The 12,277-nt window shown below is 40.1% G+C and overlaps 1 protein-coding gene across 7 annotated transcripts in view; it reads right to left on the reverse strand.

Moving 5' to 3' along the window:
- Nucleotides 1-12,277, reverse strand: part of LOC129179122 (protein unc-13 homolog C) — a 141,735-nt gene that overhangs the window by 60,431 nt on the left and 69,027 nt on the right. For all 7 annotated transcript variants that reach the window (XM_054771972.1, XM_054771971.1, XM_054771970.1 and 4 more), the window contains exons 15-16: nt 8,532-8,621; nt 3,685-3,813 (exon numbers count right to left, since the gene is read on the reverse strand). In XM_054771972.1, the coding sequence (XP_054627947.1) occupies nt 3,685-3,813; nt 8,532-8,621 (219 nt within the window). The remainder of the gene's footprint in view (nt 1-3,684; nt 3,814-8,531; nt 8,622-12,277) is intronic.

The following is a 12,277-nucleotide window of genomic DNA, read 5'->3' on the forward strand; positions in this document are numbered from 1 at the left end:
TAAGTTATACATATACATACTGTACATATACAGTAAATTCGCACACACACACACACACACACACACACACACACACACACACACACACACACACACCTAGCATTCTAGTAGCATGTAGAAAACAGTAAAAAGTGCTGCATGCTTTGAATGGGATGAAATAGCACCACCTGATAGACACATAAAACATAAAAAGAGAATCAGTCCAAACTGATGTCGTAAGATAAATGATTGCTCAGGTTATGTTAAGATAAAAGTGGGGTCAAAATTGGCATTTTTCAATGGTTATAAATGGGACACTCTTTGTCATGAGGTCCAAATGTGTTAAGGCTAATTTAAGGAACTTCTAAAATGTTTTCAAAATAAATATTGTCTGGCATATTTCATCTTTTCTCAGCCAAAAAAAAAAAAAGATTTTGAGGACAGTTTTTAATTTGCAGTCACCCAAAAAACACAGAAATTTGGCGCCAAAATGACATCTTGAACTTCTTTTTACACTTTTTTGACAGTCACTAACGTTAAAAAGCGAGACGTGCGAGGCACAATCTGCGACATGACGCGCCTTTGCCTTTTCTCTTACATAGTTGTTGATAGTGTAAGTAAGTGTGTTTCATTGTTTTATCTGTGATTAACTTCTTTGTACGCTTGTATGACCATCCACAATGTTTAAATGTTACTTCATTTACATTTCCTGTACAGATTTTTATAATAGTGACAATTTGACTATTCATTGTGACTATTTTCATTGTTTGCAAAGGCAAAAATGGTCTCCAAATGTGAACAAATTGTAGGTTAGAATTGCTTGTGTTCCCCACTGAAGGTTCCACTGTATGTAAAGTGTCCAATTTAAGCTTCCACCAGTTGCTCCTCTTACTTCACGGTGGATAAGCCACACGAAAACGCTTTCCACACTTTACCATTTTCCACGACGGAGCCCTTATTTCCACATGGATTCTTAAGCTGGGGTCTCCTATCCCTCTCTCCCCCCTTGTACTTATTTCATGCCCTGGCAGAAGCAGCAAGCTCGAGGTTGTCATGTTATGCAAGATGCCTTGTCCTGGCAGGGCTACATCTCGCTCGCCTCGCAAATGAGTTGCAACCACGGAGACAGCCAGGGTAACTCGTGTCTATGACCACAATAATTTATAGTCACAGCGACGTTAGCTTTTGGGCCGTGCCGTCTCCCCCCAGTTGATGGAGAGTCTGTCTGTGGAAATGAGGGGGGGGGGGCTGGTATAATTAGCAAAAGTGTCTATCTCTCTGGTGTGGTAATTGCTTACAACACCTCTGGCTGTTTAAACAAAGGAGGCTTATTGTTCTACTTTTGGGGCTGGATCACATCCCATTATAGCCGAAAAAAGACATTATCTGGTGTGGTGTGACCCTCTGTAAAATGAACAAAGTTGCCTGTTGCCTAGTTGCCATAGTTATTCAGACGAGACCAATGAAGGCGTAAACATGGGGCCAAAATGAGAAGCACAGAGTGATAATGTGCTTCCGGAGCCTCTGCTGTCTCATTAAGAGCCTCCAGGTGCTCCCGGAAAGCCAGAAATAGTCATAAAGAATTTAAAAGGCAGCCTGGGAGGATGTTCCATCCGTGATTCTGGTTGACTTTCAAGTTGTTCTTACTTAAAAACCAATTTTCCTCAGAAAGAATAATGTAAAGTCAGTGGTGTCCAAAGTATGTTGCATATTAAAAGAAACAAAATAAACATGGCGTCAGAACAGGGCCAAGCTGAAAAGAAAAGTAAATGTACAAATAAGTTGTATGCTCTGTTAAAAAAAATAAATTATCATGGTTAACTGGTTCCACAACTGACTGTGATAAGTGAATTTCTGCAAAGTAGGATTCCTTATTTATAGGGATGTCAGATAATATCGGCCCACCGATATCATCGGCCCAATATTGGCATAAAAATACATGCGAGCATAAAAATTAATATTTTCCTATAATGTAATAAGCTATATTGGGTCCTGCTGATTGGTCCTCGTCTGGGCGACAGCAATGAAAAGTTGAACATTTTTCAACTTTCTGGGATCGCGTCACAAGCCAGCGTGTGCACGACAGGTGCGTGTTGCTTAGTTGGACGGTGACTCGCGATAATCGCCCTATCCCGCAGGTACCATTGAAAATGAATGGAGTAGAGGCGTGTGTGGCGCCCATTAGTCTACTTCCTATGTACTCTATGGCCACTTTTCTTCTTTGCCAACACCAGTGCCCCTCTGTGGTGGCTTTAAAAAAGTCGCCAACAAAAATGTAAAATCAAGTATGTGCTTGCATGTTAATGCTTGAACTCCTAAGCTTTGTTTGACCGATTTGTTTTTTACAGAAAATGAAAACTGAAAACTCCAAATTGTTTTATGTTTTGGATGCTCCACTCTGTTACAACGCTCTTGATAAATTCTGTCTCATGCAAAAGTAAGCTGACTTTAAAGAATGACGAAATAAAGACTCCATTAAGTGTCTTTTATAGCTTTCTGGCTTCGGGAAACAAATCTTGAGCTGCTGCTTCAATTGTGAACGGCGTGATTAAATACAACGTGATCAAGTGTGTTTTTGTCCTGATGAACCACAGTGCCTTTACAATACAAGGTCGCCCATGCATGTAATAGCCATACAAATCCAATTAGATTGCTGCAAATAATGTTTATTTCCCTACAAAGCATTGAGGATGCAGACTAAATCCTGAATTGTGCTTCAGCCACGTCACTACAGTATCTTGATTGATTAAAAGCCCTTCCGGCGGGGGCTTTGGCTTGCAATCCACCACCAAGACAGCTCTCTTTGACGAGCTACTGTATGCAGCTTCCGGTGTAGTAGTAAACAATGGTGACATCTAGATCGTTGCTGGAGCTGGAACTAATCGATGTGGAACATCTGTCACTTTTATTGTACACGTTGCTCTGCAAGCACTCATGTTTCCTATATCCTACTGTGTATATACCTTCATGTGTCTTTGCTTCATGTTTCTTTTGGTTTGCCGGGCTTTTTGATGCTTTGGCGGAAGGGATTAAACCGGAAATCGTGTCATATTAAAAAGCTCTGAGGTTTGCGTCTCCGTTGATGCGAAGTTAGAATGTTTTTGGGACAGGGAGGAGCCTGCCTGTGTAGCTTACATGGGGGCTGTGGAAATAATAATGCATAATTCAGGCTTAAGTCTAGCTTTTCACGAGCAAGGGGGGAACGATGCCAACTACAAAATTTGCATTGTGATCAATAATTAAGCTCTACAGTGTACAAATGTTTCTTGCCGCATAATCATAAATACCATAATTAGTTCAAGATTAAAAAGAAAAAGACAATAAAAACATAGTTGTTGTTGAGAGACTTGTAACGTGTAGCCTGGGGTGTTTATTTACTCGACTGCAGAAGAGATCAGGTGTTTATTGGAGAAGATAATTTATATACAGTACAGTAATCCCTTGTTTATCGCGGTTAATATGTTACAGATCCGACCGCAATAAGTGAATTTTCGTAAAGTAGGATTCCTTTTTTATAAAAGGAATATTTTTGTAGAGAACACAGAAAACTTGTTTATTAGAGCCATCTATCCATGAAATAACACCCCTATGGTCACCTTTACATTCATATGACCCAATGTAGTCAAGATAATCAGCCATTTAAGAGCAGAATCGATAGCGGACAGGAACACATGCCTTTTATGTGAAATGTAACCTAATGCTTACCTGGTCCAGCAGCTGGTTGTACAGCTCGTGACAGTTATCAAAGATGTATTTATACGTGGAATCCAGACAGGCTTTCACGCAGTCCTTCACCACCATGCTGGCTCGAGGTGGACTCTGGAGCTCTTGTACCTAACACACACACACACACAATTAACATAAGTGAAGTCTTAGCGTAGATTGGGGAGGACCAAGCCCCGGCAAGGTAATCGCATCACAGAGATCTCTTCAAGCTCACGTCAATCAAATCACTGAAGCAGCTCTTTTACTCTGTCATGCTCAGTACATGCGAGCAAATACTTGGCAAATGCTTTTTTTCCATCCATTTCAATGTTACACCATTTGCTATATTGCACCTAGTATACAAATGATGCATTTTCAAGGAAACCTGCTACTCTTAGCCATTTAGACCCAATGACGAAGCACCTGTAGCTCTTAAAAACCAGATCAGATTTGTAGTTTTGTTAACCGACTAGCTAAATGCTCGTCATGCTTGCTGTCCGTGCATCGTTGCTACAAATGATTGATGTTTCCTGACTCTGAGGCTTTTAGTTGGGACAAAATACGATTTGGACACATTAGTTGGAACACCACTGTGCCCACGGGAATTTAAAATTAATATGCAATAAAGGTGGCGGCATAGAAAAAGAATGGATGGATGATCGGTTTGGTTTGGTTTGGTTTGGTTTGGTTTAGTTTATTTGAACATGAAGGTTACAATGGAATACATCTCAAGAAAAAAATGATATATATATATATATATATATATATATATATACACATATACATTAATAATAATAATAATAATAATAATAATGATGACAATACTAAATAAATAAATAAAAAAAGAACAAAGCTTTTTTCTTTTTTTTTTAAACAAAACAAAAAAAAATAATTAAAAAAATAAATTAAAAAAAATAAAATAACAAACCTGTTAGAACAATCAGGACTCTTCTGCCTTGTATTTAGCAAACATCAACTGCTTGTATTGTTTTTTGAATTTGCTCATCTCTGTACATTGTTTGAGTTCTTTAGTCAATCCGTTCCATAATTTAATTCCACACACGGAAATGCTGTGGGTTTTCAGTGTTGTTCTCGCATATAAATGTTTTAGGTTTAATTTTCCTCTAAGATCATATTTCTCCTCTCTGATTGAGAAATACTTTATTAGGTTTTTGGGTAACGAGTTGTTATTAACTTTATACATTATTCTAGCGGTTTGAAAGTGTACTAAATCTGCAAATTTTAATATCTGTGATTTTAAAAATAAAGGGTTTGTATGTTCTCTATACTTGGCATTATGAATTATCCTCACAGATCTTTTTTGCAGTACAGTGAGTGAGTGAAGATTGCTTTTGTAATTATTTCCCCATATCTCCACACAATACATTAGATATGGTAATACTAAGGAACAGTATAGAGTGTGGAGTGATTTTTGGTCAAGAACATATTTTGCTTTATTCAATATTGAGATATTTCTCGCCACCTTTTGTTGTATATATTTAATATGAGATTTCCAACTCATTTTTACATCTAGTAAAACGTGATCGGAGGATCCCTAATTTGTATGTGTTGATCATTTGTTCACTTCCAATGTTTACCATTTTTTAATAGTAAAAGACAACGATAAAAAAAGGAAAGATATAATAGTGAGGCTAATACAGGTTAGAAGCTTCTTCACTTCCTCTGTTTAAATGTAACCATTTTGTCACAGGGAGAGAAAATAATAGATAATGTGTAACTATAGAAAGAGACTTGTGCTTAAGCAGGGATTAAAGAAAAGGAAACTAGAGAGAAGAAAAAATGTGAAAAATAATTAAAATGAAAAATAGACAAATAAATTATGTATACAGAAAAATGAAAATAATTGAAAATAAATCAATGAGAGTCGATGAGATTATATCACGCTAAAAATGTTTACGTAATTCATAAAATAGTGACTGCTGGTAATGTGTTATTTTTGACAGCCCTACTTATTATATAATAATGATAGCTGAATAAAATTTTGTAGGCAAACCAGGCCAAGTGAGAGTTGCGGCAAATGCAGTGCAATGTTCCCTCCGATCCATCATCGTGGTACTAAAGCTATAATATCAGGTTCCATGTTGACTGTGTGGTTATATATCACTTCCTGGTGGAGAAAGCCAAGCCACTTACATCCATTATGTATACTATAATTGACATGTGGTGTTCAAGTGTCTTTGCAGTACACATTACAGTATAGTGGCGGCTCGTGCGCACGCGGTAAAGCTCAGCGTGGTTGTGACACCGGAGCGAAAGCTTTGGTAACCCAAACTGACAGTTTTCATTCCTCTGCTTACAGCTGCCATCTTAGCTATGCCGGCATGCTTCAGGGCTCCAGCAGCCGAATGGACCTTTTCATATAGACACCGAGAGTCGGGCGCGAGAAAACAAAGCACAGCATTTTCAATGCAGAGGCTTACTGTACATATGATCCATGGCATAAGCTTACAGTTAAGTACCAGGTGGCAACAAAGGCATGTGGTTTGAATGGCCAACGCTTTTATCATACAGTAGAGCAGGGGGGGCTCACTCTTATTCAGCCTGTGAGCTGCTTTTGAAATGACCAAGTCCCAAAGATCTATCAAAGTAGTTTATATCATCCACAAATAATTCACAATTCAATTAAATATGGCACTACATATAATTACACATAATTCCTCAATAGTTGTGTACATAACCTGAGTACCGGGAATATGTCAGTCAAAATAGCTACGTAGTGTTCATTATACACACAGTTCAGGTATTAGCCCAGTTAGCATTTGTTATTAAATATTAGCGATATACAAGAAATGAAAATAATTATGCAAAAGACAATGCAGCCGAAGTCAAGGCAACATGTTGAAAAGGTTTCACCAATGGGCACATTTTCCAGTTAATCATAAAATAATGGTTTCACAAACGGAAGTGTAGAAAAATCACATTTCTATAGTGGAGTTCATGACGCCGAGCAAAGCCATCAAACAATTCACTTTTTTTTTCTACATAACCAGCAGCTACACGTGAATGGGTAACTTGTGTTACAAATACAGGCATCTTAATACTGAGTTAGTTTATGTGTAATCGGAATAATAAAGCTGAACCGCGGGGGGAGCAAGAGCGAATCAGGAGAGGAGCTTAATGTCGGCTGACTGATGTCATATGTCATCTACAAAGTGACGCTTATGCGATCGACACACATTACCTTCGCAATCGACCGGTAGCTTGAGATCGACGTAACGGGCACCCCTGATAAAGGATCTTAGTGTTTTTACGGTGGAGCAGAGTTTTTAAAAACAGCAGAGTGCTCCTGTCACAATGAGGACCTTTGACTAGCGTTTTTGTACTAAGTCCTTAAAAACAGCAAGACCCTCCTGCCATACCGAGGATCTTTGACTGGTCTTCAGAAGTGTATGTTGTTTGGGAGGAGTTTAGCTTTCAGTAAATTGTGAGATAGAATTGATTTTTAGTGAAATGAAATGAGCCCAGAATCAATGGGGCTTTATGTTTACAATGAAATGTGTGTGGGGGTGTTATTGTGCTGTGGGTGTTTGTGTAGCTTCTCGTTGTTGTTTGCTAAAACATAGGGAAGGTTAGTTTCAACTGAGCTCCATCATCATTTATCACCGTCTTTATACTTCTATCAATTTCTCTTAAATGAATTACCATCACCCTCCGACCACCACCCTCCCTAATCAATACTGGTGTTGGAAGGCCCTTATACTGTTCACCGACTGTAAAAGTGTGCAGTTTTCCTTTTTTTCTCATGTCAATCTGGCAATTTTCCACCTCAAGTGTAAGAACAAAGGTGGGATGACACCTGTGACTCTTTCTTCTCCAACCCAGTTGTGTTGAAAGCAATGGTTGCAAGTCCTTGAGACGTCACATCACGTTGAGCCTGGGTTCTATGAAAATGGAGGATACATGCCGGATATTTTGCTGTGGCAGAATGTCTGTGTGAAAGACGCTGTAGCCATCACCAACACATTGAGTAGTTTAGACAACGTCAAGGCCAAAACTAGAGAAAGAACAGGTTAGGAAAAAGAACCAAGGCAGATGGGGACAAAGTCAAGACCAACACAAGGTCAGTGTGAAACTGGTTCAAGACCAAAGGCAGCTCGGCACCGAGTTAAGACCAAGTTAAGACTCGGGAAATGTAATACTGAGCCAAAAAAAGACCAATACAAATTGAGACTGAATTAATGTGTAATTAAAATGTGAGCCCAGGCCAAGATGAAGACCGGGCTAGATCAAGACCAAGACGTGAGAAATGTGAGGCAGGTTCAAAAACAAGACCAAGGCAGGTTGAAACCGGGTCAAGACCAGGAACAAGGAAATGTGAGACTGAGTCAAGAACAAGACCATGACAGGTCAAAACCAACTCAAGACCAAGAGTAGGGAAATGAGTCAGTCAATAACAAGATCATGGCAGGTCAAGACCGAGTTAAGAACAACACAAGGGAAATTTGACACAGATTCAAAAGCAAGACCAAGGCAGATCAAAAACAAGTCAAGACCCTGTAAATGAGAGGCCGAGTCACGATCAAGACTAGGAAAATGTGAGACTGGGTTAAGACCAAAATCGGGTAAATGTGAAACAGAGTCAAGCGCAAGACCGAGGTAGATGGGGATTAAGTCATGACTCGGGCCAGCAACTACTATTGTTAAACACACTGTGACAATTTTTGAATCCTGTTCCCATCCAATGACAGAAACAATCATATTATGCAAAGGTGAACAATGAGTGTCCCCACAGTTCTGGTCTTGAGAATAGCCCCTTCAGCCTTTGCTGAAGCTGAGACGAAGCCAAAGACCTCCCCCCCAGTCTATACTCTACTTGAGATAGTTACCTTCATCCTGAAGAAGGTGATGCTGGTCAGAAGATCCACGGTGGATTTCAGGTCTTGAAGACGTTCTTGGTTTCCAGCAGGGAAATTATCCTGGAGGAGGGTAAAAAAAAACACATTTAGTCCACATTAAAATGGCTTAGAGATAAATGGCCAGCAATCGCAATGAAATGAACCTCTGTCTCATCGTTTAGTGGACCAGGGAGGTCTCCTATGATGGAAGCTTCGATTCCAGCGCCATGAAGCCATCAGGCGGTGCAAAGGAGCGTGACGGGGAGCATTTAAAGACCTGACAGCATTCCGAGAACCATTGCATTATTCTCCCCTCCCACTCTCTCTTTCTCTCTGCACTAATGCAAGTTTTCCTGTTTTCTTTGCTTCCTCTAACTTTTTCATCAATACAGCAACGCCTGGCAGTGGCCCGCAGGCTTGACTACACGAATAAACAAGGATCAAAGCTTACTGACGTGTTATAGACTTCTGATCATGTTGATGAATGACCCAAAAACAAGACAGAGTTTCATGTCTGAAATTCTATAAATGCAAACTGTTTCTTATTTAGCTAAAATATTAGCAGTCTCAGTGAGATTAAATAATGCTTTTAATAAGTATTATCCGTTTAAAATATTGCTATGCTATTACAGCAGCAGTGCTTTCATTCAGGGCTTCACAACATGAAGCATAAGTGCTATCCATCACAAGGCCTCTTCTCCCTGCTGACACTAATATTCCCCTGACAATAACTGCACATCCACGCAGCCTTCAGACCACAATACAAGTCATCAGTCCTTTAGAAGCATGGACTTGAGATTCAACACTGCAGCCTTGAATGCTGGCGTCTGGTGTATGTATATGTATATATATATATATATACATATGTTGTTATACGTAACAGTACAGAGACAACAACACATGCATTTGGATTCAATGATTCTACAACAGCCTCAAAAACACTACAACACTCAGTCAGTCCTTAAAAACAGCAGTTAGCGTATTTTTTGGTTTACGTTGAAAATGTACACAAAAGCTTTGCCTTGGTTCACATACATTTCCCGGCTTGCGTACAATATGAGGTGCATCTTGTCGCGTTATTAATACACCGCATGAGTTCAACTGTGTTTGTTTATCACATGTGTGAGCATGGAAAGCGGAACGAACACAGTTCCGCGACAAGTCTCTACTTTTTTTTATTGATCACGGCTGCAAAATAACCCACAATGGGGCCAAAGAAAGTCGCACGTGCCAGCACTTTGATACAGGAAGTGAGATACACTACTGAATTCACGAAATAACCCGTAGCAAAACACAAAGGTGGTGTTTGTGTGGATCTCTGCACGTCCCGTCGGTCTCATAGCAGTATTTGTCAACAATCAAGTCTTTCATCAAGGTAAAAGTGATGTTAAATGTTCATTTATCCCTTTCATTCATCATGTATATGCATTTGGAATTGTTTTGTGCATGTACAACTCTAAAAATGTGTTTTGTATTAAAACATTTTTGTGGAGTAGTGAGTGTCAATGGTTGTTGCGATTGACTGGCGATCAGTCCAGGGTGTACCCCGCCTCTCAAGTCTGCTGGGATAGTCTCCAGCATACTCGCGACCCTAATGAGGAGAAGCGGCATAGAAAATGGATGGATTGACGGACAGGACAGGTTTGCTTTTGCATTTGATTACTCTAATTATTGACCTTACTGTATTATTGTATTTGTATTTGTATTTGTACTTTATTTATCCCACAGCAGGGAAATTCACAGCAGCAAGCAAGATACACAAGTAAAGAATACAGTGTAAAGAATACATAGTGACTACAACATGGTTCAGGTGGTGCAGGTGTTGTAGAGCCTGACAGCGGTCGGTATGAAGGACTTGCGGAACCTCTCCTTCTTACACCGTGGGTGTAACAGTCTGCTGCTGAAGGAGCTGCTTTTTATTATAGTATTGTCGTAATTGTATTTGTATTTGTATTTGTATTTTATTTATCCCACAGCGGGGAAATTTACTTGTTACAGCAGCAAGCAAGATACGCAAGTAAAGAGTACAGTGTAAAGAAATGCATATTGACTACAACATGGTTCAGGTGGTGCAGGTGTTATAGAGCCTGACAGCGGTCGGTATGAAGGACCTGCGGAACCTCTCCTTCTTACACCGTGGGTGTAACAGTCTGCTGCTGAAGGAGCTGCCCAGGGAAACAACAGTATCATGTAGCGGGTGAGAGGTGTTGTCTATGATGGATGTCAGCTTAGCCAACATCCTTCTCTCCCCCACTTCCTCCACGGAGTCCAGAGGACCGTCCAGGACACAGCTCGCTCTCCTGATCAGCCTATTGATCCTGCTCCTGTCCCTGTCCGTGCTGCCCCCTCTCCAGCAGCCCACAGCATAGAAGATGGCTGAGGCCACCACAGAGTCATAAAAGGTCCGTAAAAGAGTCCTGCACACACCAAAGGACCTCAGTCTCCTCAGCAGGTGGAGGCGACTCTGGCCCTTCTTGTAGAGGGCGTGGGTGTTGATGGACCAGTCCAGTTTGTTGTTAAGGTGAACACCCAGGAATTTGTAGCTGTCTACCAACTCTATGTCCGCTCCCTGGATGTTCACTGGTGTGAAATGGGATGTTTTCCTCTGGAAGTTAATGATCATCTCCTTTGTCTTGCTGGTGTTGAGTTGCAGCTGGTTAAGCTCACTCCAGCTGACAAAGTCCCTGATGACCGTCCTGTATTCCAAATCATTCCCCTCTGAAACACAACCCACAATGGCTGTGTCATCGGAGAACTTCTGGATGTGACACTGTGTGGAGTTGTGTGTGAAGTTTAATTATTATTGACAATAATTATTGTCAGTAGTAGTAGTATACAATATATTTGTATTTATTAAGTTTAAGGGTTTTATTAATTTGATTACTGTTCATTCAAATAAAATTATTATTAAGACATATTTGGTTGGATATTCTATATTACAATTGGCGTTATTTCTTATTTTTTTGCATTTAGTTTATTTGTATTCCATTTTCTGTTGGTCCCCTGATTAGCTGAGCTTTTTTTGAGGAAATGAACAATGGAAGCAATTAACAAATTGCTTTATTTAAACATTTTCTACATGAAGATTAACAACTGTACCTGACACCAAATGTCTGTTTGTATTATTATGTATTTAACAGTGTATAATTATCTTTGTGCACGTGATATGTTGCAGGTGGTGAATGTGTACATTATACTGTATAGAACCTGTCAAAAGACACATCTCCTCATTCAACCCCTGTGTTTTTACTAGCAGGGCACACCATGCACAAGAGCACCACGGCGAGCAAAAAGCCTACAAATAATGTCTTCTCGGAAGCTGCTTCTAAAACTACACCCACTTTTAAGGTATAACTCCCACGGGTGTTTGCTGAACAAGCGTGACATTATATCAAAGTGTCCAAAGCGGGACAGCGACAAGCAGGATCCCTCGCAGCGAGGCGAGGTAGACACCCAAGGTGTCACTGTGTATCAGGATGAAAAAGGGAGGAAAAGGCAAGCGACGCTGATTTCAAGGCCTCTTGTTTTTTATAAAAGCAAACTCAATCTCTCGGAATGTCATTAGAGGGGGAAATCCACAGGGTGAGAGCTAGATCGGAATCTCATTGCTTTCCAATCGTGGCCCAGCCGGCTGTGTTGGGCAGACAGAATGAAAGAGCCAATGAATAGTGCATGTGTGCATGTGTGTGATAGCAACGCAGCAGGGTGGTGCTGGCAGGTGATATTCTGTGATTTCT

This window comes from Dunckerocampus dactyliophorus, chromosome 3, assembly GCF_027744805.1.
Source record: "Dunckerocampus dactyliophorus isolate RoL2022-P2 chromosome 3, RoL_Ddac_1.1, whole genome shotgun sequence".
NCBI classification, from domain to species: domain Eukaryota; kingdom Metazoa; phylum Chordata; class Actinopteri; order Syngnathiformes; family Syngnathidae; genus Dunckerocampus; species Dunckerocampus dactyliophorus.